Genomic DNA, 21344 nt, shown 5'->3' with positions numbered 1-21344 from the left:
GGAATGAGCAGCACATATTAATATTGAGAAGACGGAAATAAGAGATGTTCCTCTCATCTCATCATCATCATCTCTCATTGCACTCATCGTTGCTCGGCCTCTGATAAATTTCGAATACAATTATACATCTGAGAATGTATTAAGGTAAAAATTGTTTCCATAAAGATGCGTTCTTCGTGCCCTTAAACCGAAACTGTATATAAATTTCCACTTAAAAACATAAAAAAAAATAATAATATTTCGNGGTAAAAATTGTTTCCATAAAGATGCGTTCTTCGTGCCCTTAAACCGAAAATGTATATAAATTTCCACTTAAACACATAAAAAAAAAATAATATTTCTTCAGCGTGTTAAACTGTCTTCAGCTCCTGCGTATCTTGGCTGGGATCGCTGGTCTCCACAAAAATGCAATCCATATAATTCTCCTGGCTTGAGTAGGCGAAGGGCACAACGGCGCTCGATGTTGCAGACTGCGTTGGCTGTGTAATGCTTTGCTGCTCATAATTGTTTTGCTGCTTTGCTTTCTTTAGCGTGTCTTTGAATTCTTCAATGATGCATTCACGCGCTTTTAATTCAATTTGATTGATCGATAATTCCGCACTGAGCGCTTTCAATTTTTTTAACTGTGAGCGATTAATGCGCTAAAGAGAGAGAGAGAGAAATAGATCAGATGTAGAAAGAGTATCAAATGTTGTGTGAGCTCGAACTTACCTGCGTTACTACAAGCTTTTCTTTGACATCTGTTGTCGGCAAATTCTCCACCACACGTTTTAGAGAATCACACACACGATGCGTCTCTTCCAGCTTTTGCTCTAGCTTCTCTTTATATATCTCTTGTTTCAGATTTCGCCTGCGGATAAATTAATTCTTGTATATATGTATACTACCCCTTCCCACAGTAAAGAGACTAGTGCCCTTGGCTTTGTTTAAATTTTATAAGCGCGGAGATGTTCAAATGCTAAACAATACCAGAGATGAACTTTTTACCTTTCACATTGAGCTCAGTCAGTGATAGGCGCAACCATCAGAGTTTTTAAAATGCTGGGTTAGGGGGCAGCTCTTGGTAAGTGTTCATCCAGAGGCCGCAAAGAACCTTTGTGATACCCAGGAGAGGATTTCCCCAGACCTGCCTTTGCAACTCCTTAAAGCACCCTTGTCTAGTAGACCCTGTAGTGGAATTTTCCTCAAACTGTCTTAAGTTCTCAAAGAAATGATTCGCAGATCTTTTAGGCGTTTTCCCCGGAGTGCAGGGTATTCACATAGGAAGCGCTGAATGAATTATATCTCTTCTCAACATCGTCTATAGAAATTGTTACGCGGCACNTCAGATTTCGCCTGCGGATAAATTAATTCTTGTATATATGTATACTACCCTGCCCACAGTAAAGAGACTAGTGCCCTTGACTTTGTTTAAATTTTAAAAGCGCGGAGATGTTCAAATGCTAAACAATACCAGAGATTAACTTTTTACCTTTCACATTGAGCTCAGTCAGTGATGGGCGCAACCATCAGAGTTTATAAAATGCTGGGTTAGAGGACAGCTCTTGGTAAGTGTTCATCCAGAGGCCGCAAAGAACCTTTGTGATACCTAGGGGAGGATATCCCCAGACCTGCCTTTGCAACTCCTTAAAGCATCCTTGTCTAGTAAACCCTGTAGTGGAGTCTTCTTCAAACTGTCTAAGTTCTCTAAGAAATGGTTCGCAGAGATTTTAGGCGCTTTCCCCGGAGTGCAGCGCATTCACATAGGAAGCGCTGAATGAATTATATCTCTTCTCAACATCGTCTATAGAAATTGTTACGCGGCACTCAGATCTTATGCGTCTTATGACCAATTATCCAGTATCCCGTTAGTATTACTTTGAGAGGCCGAACAGTCGGCACTGATAAGCTCGGCAATCCCTGTGCTCTGCGTTCAACGATCAGTGCCTATATTAAGCGCGATATATTGCAGTTGCTGTTCTAGCCATCTCTTCAACTTCTGGCAACGGAAANCTCAGATCTTATGCGTCTTATGACCAATTATCCAGTATCCCGTTAGTATTACTTTGAGAGGCCGAACAGTCGGCACTGATAAGCTCGGCAATCCCTGTGCTCTGCGTTCAACGATCAGTGCTTATATTAAGCGCGATATATTGCAGTTGCCATCTCTTCAACTTCTGGCAACGGAACTCTTAAGAAGACAGTATGCCTAGACCCCATCCCCTAATCTTTTCTTAAAAACCCTTTCTTTCACTCTCGCCAAATTCTTTCCAGCTCTGAACTTTCATATGATTTCAGCAAATAATATTGAAATTCTGAACTGCATATTAGGTCATGCGGGTCCTGACGGTAATGAAAAACCAAAACGCTTCGTAAAACTCTAAGCTACAGAGTGTACACTCACTGGACATTCTTTCCTCAGCAAATAGCTTAGTCACCGCTAAGCTTTCACATACAATAATCTAGTATTTCTGTAAGTTCAACTTCCTACCGCTCCACCCAATTTATACTCTTCTCTCACCTCTGTAACATTTGCACTTTTTCCAACAGCTGATAGCGATTCGGATCTTCACCCTTGAGTATGCGCCAGCGATGTACACCGGTTGGTGTCTTTGCATCCTCAGTGAGTGAGCGTACCTTGATACGTTCCTGATTTAAAGAACGTTGCAATCTTATGATTTCTTCGCGCATATTCGCTGTACTCTTTATGGCACGCGTCAGGCAATCACGTTCCGTTTGTAAGTTAGTTATTTCCATTTTAAGCAAACGTATATCTTCAACACGTTGATTGTACTGCGTTTGTCCTTCGCGAATATTGGAAAATAACATATACATATGTATAGACACCGCACAACAAAGCAAGAGTAATATAAATTTACGAACCTTGATCCAAAGCCGTTTGCGTATTATTGAGCTTTTCACGCAGCACTACGATCTCATCATTGCGTCGCACCATTTGCAGCCCAACCAGGTTCTTCTCCTTGCGTGTTTCATCGAGATCCTGTGACATTTTCATGAACTTCAACTCATCTTCGTGTATAGTCTTGAGAAGGTTGTCGTTTTTGGTCTTCATTTCGCGTAAATCACGACGTACACTGGCCAACAGATTCTCCTTGTTCTTCAATTCGGACTGCAGCTCTTTTTTGTCGTTGTTCAGGCGCTCAATTTGCAAGTTGAGGTTGGAAATCTTGTTTTGGTTGGCCATTATTTCTGCGGTGAGTTGTTGAATTTGATGATTCGTTTTCTAAAGAATAAAACAAAAAAAAGTGAGCTAATCGGAGAGTGATGCTCCAATGTTAAAATGCTAGAAGAGGTAAATATGCTGATCCTTTCTTTCTTTTAGGCAGTCTATTTTTGTATGTATATTAATCTCGTTGTTTTAAGTCAGTGATCTCTGTAATAATTTTTTATTCAGCTGCAATCTCTTACCGTCTGCAATATGCGGAAATTATCGCGTTCCTGCGTACACGTTTCCAAATTTCGTTTCAGCACCATTTTCTCTGAATGGACCGTTTCCAACTGTTTTTTCACGTTGATCAATGCTAAGTGCTTTTGCTGTAGTTTTTCGCTCAAATCCGTAACTTGATTCGATTTCAACTGAATTTGTTCTTAATGAAAAAATTATAATTATAAAAAGTTAGAGGNACCATTTTCTCTGAATGGACCGTTTCCAACTGTTTTTTCACGTTGATCAAAGCTAAGTGCTTTTGCTGTAGTTTTTCGCTCAAATCCGTAACTTGATTCGATTTCAACTGAATTTGTTCTTAATGAAAAAATTATAATTATAAAAAGTTAGAGGTCAGAATTTTTAACTATAAATTTTTTAGCATGACCTTTTAGGTTAGAGGTTAGCTGTGTGCGTGAAGTTAACTGTTACCAGGCGAATTCATATAAGGTGGTGAGTGTCAAATGTCAGCTATTCTGCACTCGAGGAAGAAAAGGGAAAGAAAATTTAAACAGGCTCACTTCCTCATTCACTTAGAGGAAATTTAGACACACGTGTACCGAAGCGCATCAGAACAGCTGTCCTAGCAGCAGCATCTAACATAAATTCGACTGGATTTTAAATGTTTTTTGTCGACTGAAAGCTTAAATATTTCGTTTATTCTTGGATCTAGACAAAAAAAAATGGGGACTTTTAGATCAATGATTTCGATCATTTTCACGGAAGCTTTTTCGGCGCTACTATCTCTGGCGTTAGGATTACAGCATTTTATCGAAAAGAAGTTTTCAGGGCCTAACCCANCGACTGAAAGCTTAAATATTTCGTTTATTCTTGGATCTAGACAAAAAAAATGGGGACTTTTAGATCAATGATTTCGATCATTTTCACGGAAGCTTTTTCGGCGGTACTATCTCTGGCGTTAGGATTACAGCATTTTATCGAAAAGAAGTTTTCAGGGCCTAACCCAAAACCGTAAATGGATTTATGACCAGCGGATTCGCATTGAATGATGCACTTTAAATCGCTACTATCGATCAATTATACAACTTCATATGGATATGGTGCAACGATTAACACTGTTCTGGTATGATACCTGCCACTCTCAGTCACATAACTACCCTTCTGTCTAAACTTTCGGCTCACATTTCCAAATAGATCAAGAGTCAGGATCTTCGGGATCTTCTTTAGTTGCAAAAAATACTGCATAGGCCTCAGTTTCGATCTGTAAGGGTTCTTCTCTGCTTCTTCTGTTAATTTGTAAATAATTTCAGATGCATTAGTGTCCACTGCCTACTACATGCAGTATCTTGAGCCCAAGATTCCTGACTGGACGATGTTCGAAACAACCAATCAGTGCGGTGTGTCGGCCCAGTCTTCAATATTTGGGATGAGCCTACACAAAAGTCCAACGGACATTGGGAGATGAGTTCCATCGTTCCTGTCATTCGGTTCGCGGGCGCTTTCTTGCCAGTGTTCGTAAACTTGATGAAACCATGCAGCTGCTAATGGTCAACGAGGCCTATATCTCCAGTAGATCGGTAGGACTGAAAGCCGCCCCACAAACGTTTCGTCTTCCAAACTGTCTTAAAAAGCAGAAAAGTGCCAAAATTCACGTTGCATNTCGATCAATTATACAACTTCATATGGATATGGTGCAACGATTAACACTGTCCTGGTATGATACCTGCCACTCTCAGTCACATAACTACCCTTCTGTCTAAACTTTCGGCTCACATTTCCAAATAGATCAGGAGTCAGGATCTTCGGGATCTTCTTTAGTTGCAAAAAATACTGCATAGGCTTCAGTTTCGACCTGTAAGGGTTCTTCTCTGCTTCTTCTGTTAATTTGTAAATAATTTCAGATGCGTTAGTGTCCACTGCCTACTACATGCAGTATCTTGAGCCCTAGATTCCTGACTGGACGATGTTCGAAACAAACAATCAGTGCGGTTTGTCGGCCCAGTCTTCAATATTTGGGATGAGCCTATACATAAGTCCAACGGGCATTGGGAGATGAGTTCCATCGTCCCTGTCATTCGGTTCGCGGGCGCTTTCTTGCCAGTCTTCGTAAACTTGATGAAACCATGCAGCTGGTAATGGTCAACGAGGCCTATATCTCCAGTAGATCGGTAGGACTGAAAGCCGCCCCCACAAACGTTTCGTCTTCCAAACTGTCTTAAAAAGCAAAAAAGTGCCAAAATTCACGTAGCACATTCATACATATATTTGCTTCTTCGACTGCATAAAGCCCCATTAAAAGCAAATAACCAAATCTGAGGGTCCTAGAAAACCACGGTTTCATAACACTCGCCTGCAGTGGTCGCCTACAGTATTTGGTCACTGCGGAATGCTCATCGTCTATACTAATTTTGTCTACCTCGTACTGGGGAGAGGTAGGACATCTTAGACAGGCCATACTTTTTGGTTATCCTTTTGCCAGAAAAGATATAAATATATACCGGTCATAATCACCTACACTCTCACAGGCACCGTCATTGGTCATTGGTCTTTCCTCTACCGTCATTGCCTTGAAGATGAAGAGATGTCGGAGCATATTATGTGTAATTGTCCAGCACTAGCCAGACTAAGATTGCAGTACTTCAGTTCTTCCTCAATTCATTCCCTCAAGGTTAGAAATTCATCTACCGAGAAACGTTTTAGCTTTTTTAAGGAATACTAATAACGTCTTGAACCGTCAGGGTTAGCGACCATCACAGGGATACAAGAGCTATTCTAGACCGCGGTGTCCTTTGTTTCTGTTGAAGCCAACAAATTTACCATTTATATTACATTTAGGACCAGTTTTTTTATTACTCGTTCGCATGAGTTACTCACACCATACCAGTACCACTCGACTACTTACATACGTTTATACCTAAGGAACAGAGTCTGAATTACGACCTTGCCTTTGTGGCAATATGAACTAAAACCTTCAGTTATTGTAAAGGTGAATTCACAAACATCAAAACTTTGTCTTTTAGGAAACCAAAATTTCCTCGTGTAATATTACAGGTATTTTAGGGCATGGTATCTCTTCGCTCATCTTCAAATACCTACCTTGTTGATATTCGATGCGTTCGTGCAGCGTCTCGACCTCTTGCGCCATTTCGTCGCGCTCCTTCTGCGACTTCGACACGCTTATACGCGCTTCGTCTAGTTTCACATTCAATTTATTTATATCCAAATGAAGTCCATCGATATTGATAGTTTGCATCATAATGGTGTGTTTGAGATCGGCTATCTGATTGTTCAACTTGACGATATCGCTGCGCAATGCATCTCGCTCGTGTTGCATGTTATCCTTAACATTGCGCAGTTCGTCAAATTTGTAAGTGGAATTAACCAGATCCTTTTCCAATGCATTGATTTGGTTTCTAAGCACAGGGTTAATGCACATCGTAATGATTATTTAAGCTTAAGAGAGTAACCACAATGCATTAAGTTAGACTCACTTCAGCCGTGCAATATCCTCGCCCAATGTGTTATTCAGTCGATTCAGTTTGTACAGCTTAGATGAAATGGAGCTGTGATCTTGCACGGCCTTCTTGTATTTTTTTGCCATTTGATTTATTGTGTTGGCTTTTACTTTATCCTCCAGTCGTAACGCTTTAATAAGCTCCTCATTTGCGCGCTGGTCCTTTCGCATCTCAGTTATTTCTTCATCATTCTTGAGCAACTGTCGATTGCTTATTGCATTGTCATTACGCAATTTCTCCATCGTATGCTTTTGCTGATCGTAGTCTTCTACTTTCTTCGCTAACTTTTTTTGTGTTTCCATCAACTGGACGTTGTAAAGGAATAGTCAAGAAACAAGTAGTACCTAAGCAACAACACCGTATACTACATATGTACCTCACGATTAACGGCATCCAATTTCAAAGCTGTGCGCGTTGTGATTTCCTTCTGATCGTCGAGATTACTTTGCAAACTTCGAATTTTTACCTCGAAATTTCCCTTTTCCGTTTCGAGCATGCGCATTTGCTTATTATTCTTTGCTAAAGTCTCTTCATTGTTTTTGTTGATATACTCGAGAGATTCAGAGTAGTACCGTTGGAATTGTAAACGTTTCTCAAGATCAATCACCTCACCGTTGAGACGATCGCGTTCACGCAAAATAATGTTTTTGTATTTTGCTAAATTACCAAATCTGTGAAGAGAATTAATTATAACATAAGTGGAAATTGTGTACCAAGCTTTAAAATGATAGAGCTTTCCTTCAAAGCTTAACTAAAAACCTTTTCTACAGGAATCCCATGAAAACCAAAGGGGGCCTATTTAATGTGCAAGATGTGAACCCGCCTACGGCAGCAATTACTACTGCCCATGTGAGTTTGATTCACGGCAACTCCCCGTTACGCCTTTGAAGAGAGCTGCGGAACGAAAATCAAAAGCGGACTGCAGATCCAAAAGAGCTTACGTGGCGTGAGTACTGTGGGGGAATCTATTCCCTGCCCGAGGCATTACCCCTATAGAACACCCTCAAATTTGATCAATCGTATTGTCTATGAATTGTCTAACAACCAGATGGGTCTCCCAAAAGGAGTCCAGCAAGTTTTCTCAAGAAACCTACTTCCCAGGCTTTCTTTCGCAGAACCTAATTATTAAGAGAATCGCGAAGGCGCCTTGTATGCGAACAGGAGGACGAGAGTCTTAGCGGGAACCATTTTAAGTGAGAAATTACTCTGAACCATCACAATGCTTATACCATCTCCTAGTCCAGGCGAAATTTACTCATGTTTACTACAACATAGTACAGGTATAATTGCTATCAGGGAAGGTCGTTGCAGTCAGGCGGCATTGAACACGTTCGGTTCCAGGGTGGTAGAGTCGAAAGTAGTTTCGAATGTCGTGCATCGTTGGCTTAGTAAATAGCTGGGATAGTAAATAGTTTAACAGACACAATACTGACAATATGGAATAACTTCGGTTAGAAGGATGTGTGTGTCCTCCTGGTATTCATTCACAATGCGCATGTCTGCTCCGAGTGGATGAAGTAGACATTCGCACGCGCTTTCGCAATCTAATCTAATCAATCAATCATATTCCAAGTATGGGACAGAGCCAGACTCTGCTGTCCTGGTAGCTGGCTTATGAAATCCCAGAGCATAAATTATTGGATTGCTCACATTTTATACTCGTAAGTCAAGGGGTAATACACTCTGAAAACCTGTTATCGTCCCCACCCGAAATGTGAAACATGCCAATCCCTAGTGGACAATTTCATGAACAACCACAGATTGGAATGATTTCTCAAAGCCTAAGAGGGAAAGGTGTATGTATACAGGTTCCAAATCAAACGGAAGTCTTTAAATCTACCAACACCATCGCAATCACTTACTCCGATGTATCATCCTGTTTCTTCGCCTCCTTGCTCTCTATTCCTTCACATTTTATCATTACTTCCTGCAAACGCTCTTGCGTATCCTGTTCCCGCAATAATGAGGCGTCACTTTCCATCCAGGCTTTGCCTATGGCAGGGAAAAAAAAATTAATATCGTTCAATACCACAACACATCAGTGACACAAATCGGTTGCCCACTTACTTAGAGCTTCGCGCAGCCGCNCCTTCACATTTTATCATTACTTCCTGCAAACGCTCTTGCGTATCCTGTTCGCGCAATAATGAGGCGTCACTCTCCATCCAGGCTTTGCCTATGGAAGGTAAAAAAAAAATTAATATCGTTCAATACCACAACACATCAGTGACACAAATCGGTTGCCCACTTACTTAGAGCTTCGCGCAGCCGTTCCATAGCCTCCTCGGAATTGGCGGTCAGCTCCAAGGCCAAGCGCAACTTATTCTCCGCGCGTATTACTTGTGGTCGCAGCACGGACGTCTCTTTCACTTCATCGGCATAGCGACGATGTAAATTGAAAATTATATCCACGTATTTCTTAATTTTCGAAGCTTCATAAGTGCGATTCGCTTCCATGAGTTTTTGTATAGTCTGAGCGAAGCGAAAGAAAAAAGTTAAAATTGAATTTAGCGTTGGATTGGTGAACATTGCCGTTGCGTCACCTGATTGGCTGCCGAGAAGAAGTCATCGTTAAGGTCATCCAACAAGTCCAATTCACGCTCATTTATAGAAGTGTCAGATAATTCAATTTGTGGCTCCGGCTCCACTTCCGGTACGGGCTCTTTTTTCTTTTTGCCTTTTCCCTTAACCTTTTTCGGTGGCATTTCGTTTTAGTTTCCTTTTCTATCACTGATAATAAAAAATTTATTTATATAAAATATATTTTATTTATTTTTGGAGTACACAAAAAAGCTTCGTGCAGATTTTTTTGCAAGCGTGCGCTTTTGCCGTAAAAGCTTTTTATATTTGAGGAAAATTGATTTACTCCAAAAAATTAAATTTTTCAGTTTGTAAATTGTATTCGTTCGAAAGTGATTGAGTCAAAAAGCGTTGTCAAGGTCAGTTAGTGATTGTGGGAATTTTTTAAAAATCGATAATAAAAGAGGGCGACACAAATTAAGGTTTTATACTCATCATAAAAATTTTTAAGTTCCAACCACTTCCAGCACTTGCAGCAATATAAGAATTTCACGCTGTATTTTGTCGCATCAGAATTTTGTTCCCTGTATGTATGTTCGACGGGCGCCATCATTACTGATAAGGAAGTTTTATCTAAAGATCCACCTGACGTCGCTGCGGTCGAATTTAGAGGAACGACTTTATAACGGCCTCCAGATATATATATATACCTTATGTCCGTTTTATATCATGTAAGATTGTAACCTCTTTAAAAGCTAGTTTACTTCCTGTTTTTGACACGATTTCTTGAAAAGAAATTTGGCAAAGCTGGTAAACGATGTTTATTTACTGCCTGTACAACGTTGGAGCTAGCAGTAGTGTATATTCCGGTATACCCTGGACGGTAAAAAAAAAAAATTGGGGTGAATTTGTTTTCAGGCGAAACTCAGGACGAGGCGATATTCTTCCTTAAGTGGCAGCATGAAGGCCTCGTTTTCAGATGTGTTCAAGCAACATGAGAAGGCATCCCGTGCGAGTCCATAGTGCGATGTTCGGACAGGTCCATAAAATTTTCTGATTATTAAGCGTAAATGCACAATTGCAGCTTGACCCTTAGTGGAGACGCCGTCGTTGTTGCAGCGGCAACGCTAAGGCCCCATGTGGCTAAAAAGCGAACGTGATTTTAGACATGGCCGTTTATTTTCAATACTATTGGTGAACGCCAATATTGAACAGTGGTCCTCGGAGCTCTCCTTCTTACCTACGACGTTGGATTTGAAAATTGTCGACTAAGCAGACAATTCGCCGTCCACCTTTTGCCTCCTTTAATGGGCAATATGTAAATATCTGCTCAAGACCTTAGTTTCTAAAATGTTTGGAGTATGAAAAAAGCATAGTATTCCGGCATCTGAAACTGAATTTGTCATCCTTACCATCAAACCCCAAAGTATCGCATATTATAGCATAATATTTCAGAGTACCGTTAATTTCTTCATGGTCCAATCATCGGAACTAAATCAAATTGAGGTACCGCCTTTCCGATCCACAACTATTCGGTAACAGAACGGTATTTCTAATAACGATTCGACAAAAATTAAACACGATTTTTCATTTTTACATTGTTTTGTGTATATAATGTATATATACTTATTTATTTAATTTTTTTAAACAAATTAATTTTACGATTCACCAGTATACAATAAAATTTTGGAAATTGGTAGTTTTTTTAGGTATTACAAAGAAAATCGCAAATCAGCGAAATAAAAAAGTAAAACAAAACTTTTAGATCACAAAATTCTTCACGTTTCATATAAAAAATAATAATAAATTTTAGCAACATAAAATTATTGTTGACAGTTGAATTTGTAAATACGTATATTTTTTTATAGCAGTTTTTTCGGCCATTTCGTTATATAGTCATAAAATAAATTTCTTCTTTTTTATTTATTTATTTATTTTTTTTTTATTTAACGGCTAACAAATGCAATGCAAATTGTTAGTTTCCAGCGAATGCCATTTAAGTGCCATTACAACTAATACATTACAATAGCGAAAATGTTGAAAAATTAAAACAATTACATATGTATGGGTAAATATCAACTAAACAAAATCAAAGATAAATTGAAGTCAAGTAAACGCGTATACATACATACGAATGTTAAGACACTTCAGCGAGTCACATAGGAAATTAATTAATAGGGGAATTCGCTCTTATGTATGTGTATTTGTTGTATGAGTACATCAAATACACATGTACTTAACAACAACCACACGCTCGTCCAGTTACACTTACGCAGGATACAGCGAATACACACAAGCGCGAATACCACTTATATGTTTATTACATATTTATATTTTTTTTTTACAAAAGCAATGCAATAAAAAAGTAAGGCTATATGTGTTTGATTCATATTTACTTACTATTGCAAAGAAAATGTGTATGTATTAATATAACTGATAGAATACCCAAAATATCAGAACTCAACTTATTTCAGAAATTTCCTAGACTACACTANGATTCATATTTACTTACTATTGCAAAGAAAATGTGTATGTATTAATATAATTCATAGAATACCCAAAATATCAGAACTCAACTTATTTCAGAAATTTCCTAGACTACACTTNATTTTTTTTTTACAAAAGCAATGCAATAAAAAAGTAAGGCTATATGTGTTTGATTCATATTTACTTACTATTGCAAAGAAAATGTGTATGTATTAATATAACTGATAGAATACCCAAAATATCAGAACTCAACTTATTTCAGAAATTTCCTAGACTACACTATTTTCACTCTTTCTCTTATCATCTCATTACTCTCGCCCGCACGCATCTCAGAAACACAATTATGCAATATAAAACAGATATGGGCGTGTCTTAATATTTTTATTTTCAGTTTTTGTTAAAAAATTATTTTTAGTATCCTCTTCACTAAAAAATGCAATACAAAAACTTCTTATTACTACGAAACTAACAGTTGTCTATGTTCATCAGTTATGTTTTTATTGTTTTAAATTTCATTAAATACTAAGTTATACAAAAATAGACCAAGTTCTAAGTTGTACATAAGAATACATACATACACTGTGGTTGCTGACTCTTTTACTACATATGCGAATGTTTGATAAAACTTAAATCAAACTTGTATTTTTGAAAAAAAAGAAATATGTTAATCAAAAATCCAAACCGTATGCAAATGTAAGCGTAAGCAGTTTTCTGCTAGGAGGGTATTTAGACTTGAGCTAGGAACAAGTTATTAATTTTAAAGGAAATTGCATTGTTATATCACAAACACAAACGTAAGCTGAATATGAAAATTTCCGAAACGGGATTCTGCGCTGAATCTAAAACGTTTTACACGAAATTATTAAAAAATATTTGAGTTTCAAAATTCACAAAAATGCTGCTTTTTGCTGTCTCAATTAAATATCTTTGTTTTTATGGAATCGTAGTGTTATAATTTATTATACGAAACAACTGGAAATGCATAATTTAGGCAAAACGCAAGCCGGTGTTATAGCTCAGAGCTAATACATTGCTCCTATTTCCGAAAAAAACAAACTGTTTAGTAACAGTCTACCTATGGAACTGTACTCCCTTACGCAAACATCATTATCTGAATTGTTGACATCGATTTGTTAATTGTAAACGCTATTCTGGCTTACAACAAACACACAGTTGTAATTGACGCTAACTTAAAAGTCCAATACAATCCATATTTACACATTTGCATTGTGTAACTTTTCACAATTTAAAATTAAACAAACAAAAATCGAAAAACATTTAGTTTATAATGTTCCACAGACGACGCGTGGCAAAGAATGGTAAAGCAGCAGTAAAGCAATACGAAAGCCTAGCTTTTCATTTTTATCAGTTCCGCGAGTGAGCTCCCTCTGAGCCCTACCCATTGCTGCAGTTCGCTTTTCTACGACCCGCCAGCTGTTGCTGCCGCCGCTGTTGCCCGCGGCGATATGACAGTGCTACGCCCAGCGCCGCCACCAGTGACAGTGGTATTGGCGCGCACCTCACGCACATAGCAATCACGGCATACGCGTACTGCCTTTGTCAGTCCATATTTGGGTAATGGTGCCGATGCATTCGAACAGACACCACAGAATACGCCACCGCAGTTGCGACAGTGATGGCGACGGCGGAATGCTGTGAACTGTGTGCGACAAGCCATGCAACGCGGCGCCTTATCGTCCGGCACCCAAGCGGGCGGGGACAGGCGTGTATTTATGCTGGCGGTGCGCATACTAGTAGCGGCAGCGGCAGCGGCAGCAGCAGACGGTGGTGACGTTCTTGTTGCTGTTAGATTATTATTGTTGTTACTGCTAGCTGGGTTGGGTATTGAAGCGCGCTGACTAACTGGTGAATTGCTTTCGGACGAGGCAGATGATGAAGAGCTGGATGAGATGGGCGAAGTGCTACCCACTGAATCATTTCGATTTCGGCGTTGCCGCTGTCCACTGATGTAAGCGCTTAAGCGGCGACTACTTTGAAGGCCGACCGTCGTTGTTGCGGACGATGTGGCAGGTGTCGCGCCTATATCACTGTGATCGTGATCACCCAAACTGCGGCTGCGACTGACATGCGTGCGCCCCACGGACACACCGGACGACACAACATTCGGATCTGATACATCTATGGTATTGCCACGCTGTATGGCGCCACCAAGGGAATGCCGATTATTGCTATTGCTGACGCTGACGCTAGCGCTGCTGCTGCTGCTGCTGTTGCTGCTGTTGCTGCTGTTGCTGCTGCTACTGTTATTACCGCTGCCGGAACCACTACCGCCACTGTTGTGGAACACATTGTCCAGCTCGGGATTGACTTCCTCTGCTGAATAAATGCTCTGGTTGGAGCCGGCATTCTCCTGTATCACATCCTGTTCGGAAGCACGGAACTCAAACAGTTCCGATTCCTTTGGTTTTTCGGGTATGTCGAGCTCTTCCTGCACGGGTGACATATTCATAAGGAACACGCTGCGTAGTATTTGACGTAAATCAGCTGCAAAATTGGTCTGCAGTTGATCAGCCACTCCGGCAATGCAAACAAACAGGCGATGGAGAAGATTTTCAATAGTTCTAAAAGAATAAAAATATGAAATAAAAAATTTAATTTTTTAAGTGCGCCTGCGAGACAGTACGGAAGTGAAACTTCTCTCGAATTGCTTTTATCTTAGGCATCTTATACCTTAAATCGTGGTGTAGCTCTTAATATTCATACAGCTGGCAAGAGAGGGGGATATGGAAGAATGAAGAGAAATGCACTTCCATTGCATCCCAGCTGTCACATTTATTTATGACGATTTTTTAATTCACCACCGACGTCAAAGAAGTTTCACTTCAATAATTTAAAAGCATACACATAAACTTACTTAAATCTCTTGCGTGTGGACACCTTTATAGCCTGATTAACTTCGTTAGGTTGTTGGTGCGCATCAACAACGCCATCCGACAGCGAAGATGCCGTGCTGCTATCTGCGCTCGAGGAGCTGTTGTTACAAGTAGTCGTCTTCGACTTGTTGAACTCTTTCACATCACCCGAGTTTCCTAGCTGTAGAGTGGTTGCGTCGTTACTAACACAATCCTCAGCTGCGCTGCTTTTCGCCTTCGTTGTGTGATCACTGCCTCTTCGATTACGCCGATGATGATGATGGTGATGGTGATGTTGATTTTGGTGTCGAAAAGGAGGGCTACCGTGCGTATGATGACTGTGAGTTTTATGTGGTCTTCCCGCCGAGCAGCTATGATCAAGGTGACGGTGATGATGACTGCTAGAGTGACGTTGGCTTGTCTCTTTCCCACTTACTTCACTCTTTTTGCTTTGCGTCGACGAGGATGACGGAGACTCACAGCTACAGGCAGACAATTTATCAGTTTCACTACTGCCACTCGAAAGAGATGACTTTGGTGAAAGTGTTATAGTTGTTGCTGCTGCTGTTGGCGCGATTATTGTCGCTTTATCGCCACTTTGCATGGCAGAGTGTTCAGTTGGATTGCTGAGGCGTAGTCGCCTCAATGCCGCGCTAGTGGTGGGTACATCTGAAAAAGCGTGCTCATCTTCCACCTCAACATTGGCATTACTGGACGCGTCATCTTCACTGGCAATAAAATTGCCTGTCAAAGGAACATCTTGGGGTTGCAAAAGATTGCCGAAATTTGTATTTGGAATGAGATAACCCGAGGCGCAATCAGCAGATACAATGTCTTCGTTTTCACAATCACCAATCACTACCTCATTATCATCATCTTCATCGAGTTCAGCCTCGTCATCTGCATTGATGAGAATATCATCATCGCCATCGTCGTCTTCGTCTTCGTCCTCATCATCGTCGTCTTCATCATCAGACCAGTCTGCAGGTGAGGTAGTGGAGCTATTGGTTACAGCAGATGTAGTAGACGCAATTGAATGTGATGGGGTAGGTGAAGCGGCGGGTGTGGAAAGTACTGAACTGTCACCAGAGGCTGAGGAGACTGAGTGTCGACTGCAAGAGCCACAACGTGACTTCGAGCCAACTGTTCTTAAATCATCTTTTGAACTTCTTGTGCCTGATTCGGCGACGGGGAGTGGTGGGGTCCAATTTTCGGCACTGGGCCGTGTGCTACTTAAATTATTGTTTCGTTGCTCCAATTCTGGTTCTGTGAACTCTTCTGTTCTACTGGAGGGATTTTTTGTGCTAGTACTTGTGCTAATAGTTGTGTTGCTATTGTTATTCTGTTGATCCTCACTCGGCGCTTCAATGCTGCTGTGGCCAACTGGCTGCTAAAAAGAATTACAAATAGAAGAAATTAGTAAATTTAAATAAAGGACCCTGGTCTGCACAAAACGCAAAGCAATCGCACTCACATTCAATTGAATATCTTCATTGGTGCACAAAAGTTTTTCCAGCTGCTGCAATTCACTTTTGCTCAGCGTACGTAGTAGGTCGCGAATTTTTATGAGTATCGTGCGAAAGGGTCGAAACATCTCCGAGAGCTGATCTGCTGACATATCCATATTCAGCGGCCCTTTCGGATAGACGACCAACCCGGTAATAATAGCCAATCGTGGAATGGAAAACATTAAAGCAGGATCGAATGTATCTACTTTGTCCTGATCAATTAGACCCAATTTAATTGCGCGTTGCAGTGTCTCTGAGAAGAGTACACAAATTAGCTCCTGCATTTCATACTCCTCCTTTGTCTTAACCTGCACCATAGCGCTGACGTAACGTAATTCGAATTCGGCAAATAAGCGATCAAAAATCTTCAAACTCTCATACAATTGCTCTGTGCCCGAATCGTTAATATCCAAACGCAATGTTTTGCTGTTCGGCACATTGTTGCGAAGGCACTGATCACGCAACAGACTGCGCACTGTACCCAAACTCTTTGTGACGGCCTGTGCCAATGGACGCATCTCTTTGCTTTCCTGTTCACGATGCATTATCGATGAACCGGCAGCAAGGCACTCGGCGCCGAACCACAATTGGCCGGCAAGATTCTCTTGCAACACTTCTTCGGGAAATTTGGCGCGAAACGCACGCGGATGGCGTTCATCACCGAGCAACTCTTCCATAATCAAATTGGTGATGGCGAGTACTTTGTCCTTTTTTTTGGTTGAATATGAAATTGTCAAATCACAAATTACTTAGTAAAAATATGTATGTTTGGGTTTAAATTAAAGACATATATATGTACCTGTCCCTGGCGCAGCCGACTGACAAGCCGCGAGCAACGATCTGGCTCTGCGCGCCCATCGAAACTGTCCAGTTCGCTGGCGACGGCTGTGAGTGACCGATCTGCATGATAGAAGCGTGCAAGTAGTGATTTATCATCCGCCTGAAAGCAAAAAAAAAGGGTTAAGAGTTTAATGTTGTGCCAGTATATTTCGCCACGAACAGAAAGTATCTTAATCTTATTAAACGTTTGAAGAATCTACAATTTTAGCAAGGATTTTAGCACTTGGATTGAATAGCTTCAAGCGGCATGTAATCTTATCTTGCCTGGCTTAGGTATAAAAGTAACTCTGTAGGGATTATAGAATCCATGCTATTTTCAGTTGACCGACTTTTCTTATCGCTGAAAATTTTGTTCATCCCCGCCGCCCCCTACCCGAAATCATGGCTACGCCACTGTACATATGTATGTAGTTCATCAGACATAATCGAAAAATTTTAGAGCTAAGCAGAATAAATATGTACATACACAACAAGTAATTTTTAGCAAAATTAGTATAGCAGATTAGTATGGGACCACCTCTGAGACACTACCTTTCCGATGCAAAAAGAATTATCGAAATCGGTTGACGTGGTCCAAAGTTATGCGGTAACATACATAAAAAAAAAATAAAATAAAATAAAATAACAATAATAATATTCCGACGAACTGATAACCTCCTCCTTTTTTGTAAGTCGGTTAAAAATTACCAAGCTTCCGAAGGTGTTAATGTGTGCTGAAGTGTTTGTGAAAATCGCCATTCAAAATTTGCAAATTTGCAACTATTTACGTTTGTATTGATGTGTATATGAATATATTTTCCAAGTCAATTATTAAATCATCCTACATACACGCAATGTAAACAATCACACAAACTAATCAATTGATTATCAAGTTTTTAGGCAAACATATGCTGACGAGGGCAAACGATGGGTCAATAAATACAGAAATTAAACCCATGCACAATAAAAAAAAAAAACCATGAATGACTATAAAGGAAGCAACGCGAAAGACGTCACAACGTCGCTTAAAAAGAGGAGCAAAAAAGAAATACAAAATGTCGAACGGAAAGCGAAGTAATAAAAAAAACTATATAGAAATATACAGTGGCTCAAAACAGGGGCCACGTGATTTTTTTTTTTTTTTTTTTTATAATCAATGTTTTTCGAGCTAAACGTTTTTAGTTATTTTTCTATAAAAAATGCCGTCCAAGCTTTAACCAAAACCATATAAACACACACAGTTTCAAACTTTTCAACAACTTTTGATCAAAAATTTCGACTATTTAATCTGAATATTTAGAACATTTTTGGGTAGGTATGCAGTTTAATAGCCCATACAAATTTAGTCTTGTCAAGTGCAAGTTTCAACCGGCTAAAAAATCGCGTTGATTTTTTAGATTTGTTTAAACTGCTTTTGCGTTTTTTTTTTTTATATAAATATACAACAAGTGCGTTTTACAAAAGCCGACGCTAATCTTTTGAAAATTCGTTGCGAGCGTTCTCGCAAAAAAAAATTGTATAGCCTAAAATTGTATGGATTATAAAACTGCATACACAAAAGTGTTCTAAAGACTCAGATTTTAAATGGGAAATTTCGAGGAAAATTTGATGAATTTTTTGTCTTCTTAGTTTTTTTTTATAAAGTTTGAAATTGTGATTTATATGGTTTTGGTTAAAGCTTGGACAATAATTTTATAGAAAAATAACAACAAAAATTTAACTCGCAAAACATTATGAATATTGCAAAAAATTAACACGTGGTCACTTGTTTGAGTCACTGTATGGATGTACGTACGTGTACCTATGTTTGTATGTGTATATGTAAGCATGCGGAAAAATAAGTAAATAAAAGAATCTCAAAATAATTAAATCTCTGCTTAAGATTTGAATGTACGAGTGCAAAAGATTTCAAACTGAAGCGACTGAAATGGCTATGTGGAAATTAAAAAAAGACGAGGCATACGCTTAGCTGCAGGAGAGATCTTGGAGCTACAAGAAAAAAAAATTAAGAATAAATCAGGGTTTCTAAACGAATAATAATGTGTATGCCAAAATGCACTAAAACAGATAACTTAGTTATATGTATGTACATATGTTGTGGAGTAACTAAAAATGTATACGAAAAAAGAAAACAAAAAAAAATTGGTAAATAAAAATTAAATTATAAAATTAAACTTTATTTAAAAAATAAAAATAAATTAAAAATTTAAAAATATAAATTTAAAAAAAAAATATTAAAAATTATAAACCAAGTAGAAAATTGAAAAAAATAAAGTAAAGTAAAGTAAAATAAATATAGATAAATATAAATATAAAAAGTGTAAATAAATATAATGAAATAAACCGACACTAAATTTCAGTTTTATAAGTCGAAGACAGAGAAAAGTGCTCGATGAATGAGGACAACCAGAAATATCGATGTACCGGATAACTAACTTTTTTCCCAATCTCTTAACAGCTATGTATGAATTTACATTCCATCCAATGCGTATGAACAAGCTTACATGTATTCATAAATACACCTACATACATATATGTATATGTATGTATGTAAATACCCTGCGGGAAATGTATCTAACTATAAGTTGATTATTAAGGTCACTATTATCTGTATATTTTCTTTGAGGAAAGCTAACTATATTTCTATGGCTATGGGCGCGACATATTCAAGGCTGGCTACCTCTGCATTAGATGTTGACTAACTTGTAACTAACTACTTTTGGACATAAAATATCAATAAAAAATATATATATTTTTTTACTTTTTAATTATTTACTTTATTTTATTAAATTACATGTTTGTTTACATATTATTCTCTGGTGATCCCATATACGAACTCCGTCAGACATACATAAATTGGAAATGATAATATAAAATTTCGATCTTCCTTTTATTTGTTCTGAATTCGAAAAAAGTATTTGTGAAGTGCAGAAAGAAAATATATTCAAAGTAAAATTTGTATGAGAATATTAAAACTACTCCTACATTACTTGTGGACTAGGTTCAAGTTAGCTTTTTGTAGCTAACTGCAAGCTATATATTTTATAAAAGTCCTGCAAAAAAAACCAACTACAAGTTGATTATTTTTTATCAATTAATAATTTTTTTTTCTGCAGGGTATGAATGTACAGATTAACATACAAATGTAGATGTGTGTGTGTGTACACGAAAAATAAGTCGCGACACCTTTTAATCACACTTGCGAAGAAGTAAACTGACTACAACCGACTAATTGTTGGCCAAGACAGTCCACAATAAATCAAAACAGTTGACAAATGCCATCACAATGGCGATAAACCGTTGACGCCACAACGGAGTTTTAACATTCAATCAGGTTATTGGCGATCACCTTCTCGCTATAAACATTTTCATAGCTACATATATTACATACAAACAAAACTACAACAACAATATGATGTACAAACATAAGAAAAGCTGGCCAAAAGTCAAAAGCACACAGTCTTAAGACGTGGTTTTTATACACACACACACACACACACACACACACACACACACAATCACTGCGTAAGTGTGGAGCATACGTAGATGGATATAAATGTTGGAGCAAAACAAAGCGTTAAAAGCCAGCAGCAAAGTCAAAAGAAAATGTCCAGAGAATTTCAAAAGTAAAAAAAAAGCTGTTGAACTTGTTATGTTTTTCTTGTTTTTATTTTTGCGCGACTATTTAAACATTAAATTAACTTTTTAAGAAAAAAAAGAAGGAAAATTTGTATACAACCAGCAAATGAGTTAAGTAAATTTCGCACATACATACTTACATACAAATGTATAACATATTTGCGAATGTTAAAATATATAACTTGATAAAAGTTAGCTTATAGTTAGATACATTTCCTGCAGGGTACATATACAGTGACTCAAACAAATGACCACCTGTTGCTTTTCTTCGAATATTCGTAATGTTTTCCCGAGATAAATTTTTTTTGTTATTCTTATATAAAAATATCGTCTTTATATATATATATATATAAATATCGTTTATAGCTTTAACCAACACCGTGTAAATTACAGTTTCAAACTTTATACAAATTTTAGGAAAATTAAACAAATTTTAGGAAAATTAAACAAATTTTAGGAAAATTAAACAAATTTTAGGAAAATTAAACAAATTTTAGGAAAATTAAACAAATTTTAGGAAAATTAAACAAATTTTAGGAAAATTAAACAAATTTTAGGAAAATTAAACAAATTTTAGGAAAATTAAACAAATTTTAGG

At 38.3% G+C, this 21344-nt stretch overlaps 2 protein-coding genes across 4 annotated transcripts; both read right to left on the bottom strand.

The window, feature by feature from the left end:
- Nucleotides 1-276: 276 nt before the first annotated feature.
- Nucleotides 277-9693, bottom strand: LOC108369632 (cilia- and flagella-associated protein 58-like). The gene is made up of 12 exons (XM_017624790.1): nucleotides 9444-9693; nucleotides 9153-9372; nucleotides 8763-8892; nucleotides 7277-7571; nucleotides 6877-7205; nucleotides 6482-6798; nucleotides 3627-3742; nucleotides 3409-3576; nucleotides 2863-3223; nucleotides 2501-2783; nucleotides 712-850; nucleotides 277-641 (listed from the first exon to the last, which is right to left on the bottom strand). Exons 1-12 carry the CDS (start codon nucleotides 9603-9605, stop codon nucleotides 351-353), a joined length of 2811 nt encoding a protein of 936 aa, XP_017480279.1. The 5' UTR covers nucleotides 9606-9693; the 3' UTR covers nucleotides 277-350.
- A 3129-nt stretch (nucleotides 9694-12822) lies between these two features.
- Nucleotides 12823-17224, bottom strand: LOC108369631 (lateral signaling target protein 2 homolog). Of its 3 annotated transcripts, XM_017624788.1 has the most exons (5): nucleotides 17088-17171; nucleotides 16255-16995; nucleotides 14783-16170; nucleotides 14168-14489; nucleotides 12823-14134 (listed from the first exon to the last, which is right to left on the bottom strand). In XM_017624788.1, exons 2-5 carry the CDS (start codon nucleotides 16963-16965, stop codon nucleotides 13328-13330), a joined length of 3228 nt encoding a protein of 1075 aa, XP_017480277.1. In that variant the 5' UTR covers nucleotides 16966-16995; nucleotides 17088-17171; the 3' UTR covers nucleotides 12823-13327. The 3 variants fall into 3 exon arrangements, with proteins under 3 accessions (XP_017480277.1, XP_017480278.1, XP_017480276.1); XM_017624789.1 differs by having other exon boundaries at nucleotides 12823-14489; nucleotides 17088-17224; XM_017624787.1 differs by having other exon boundaries at nucleotides 12823-14489; nucleotides 14783-16167.
- Between the last annotated feature and the right edge of the window lie 4120 nt (nucleotides 17225-21344).

The sequence above is a fragment of the Rhagoletis zephyria genome, unplaced genomic scaffold, assembly GCF_001687245.7.
Source record: "Rhagoletis zephyria isolate East Lansing unplaced genomic scaffold, Rhagoletis_zephyria_1.1 Rzeph_scaffold_03784, whole genome shotgun sequence".
In the NCBI taxonomy this organism is placed as follows: Eukaryota; Metazoa; Arthropoda; class Insecta; order Diptera; family Tephritidae; genus Rhagoletis; species Rhagoletis zephyria.
This window is presented reverse-complemented; position numbering and strand designations above follow the sequence as displayed.

Excerpts from the sequence above, each read along its gene's own strand:
- LOC108369632 (XM_017624790.1), bottom strand. The coding sequence starts at position 9,605 with ATGCCACCGAAAAAGGTTAAGGGAAAAGGCAAAAAGAAAAAAGAGCCC. Across the intron at positions 7,206-7,276 it reads TGGATGCCGTTAATCGTGAG|TTGATGGAAACACAAAAAAA; the intron begins GTACATATGTAG and ends TACAACGTCCAG. Across the intron at positions 6,799-6,876 it reads GAGGATATTGCACGGCTGAA|AAACCAAATCAATGCATTGG; the intron begins GTGAGTCTAACT and ends CCCTGTGCTTAG.
- LOC108369631 (XM_017624789.1), bottom strand. The coding sequence starts at position 16,965 with ATGGAAGAGTTGCTCGGTGATGAACGCCATCCGCGTGCGTTTCGCGCC. Across the intron at positions 16,171-16,254 it reads ATGAAGATATTCAATTGAAT|CAGCCAGTTGGCCACAGCAG; the intron begins GTGAGTGCGATT and ends AATTCTTTTTAG. Across the intron at positions 14,490-14,782 it reads TCCACACGCAAGAGATTTAA|AACTATTGAAAATCTTCTCC; the intron begins GTAAGTTTATGT and ends TTATTCTTTTAG.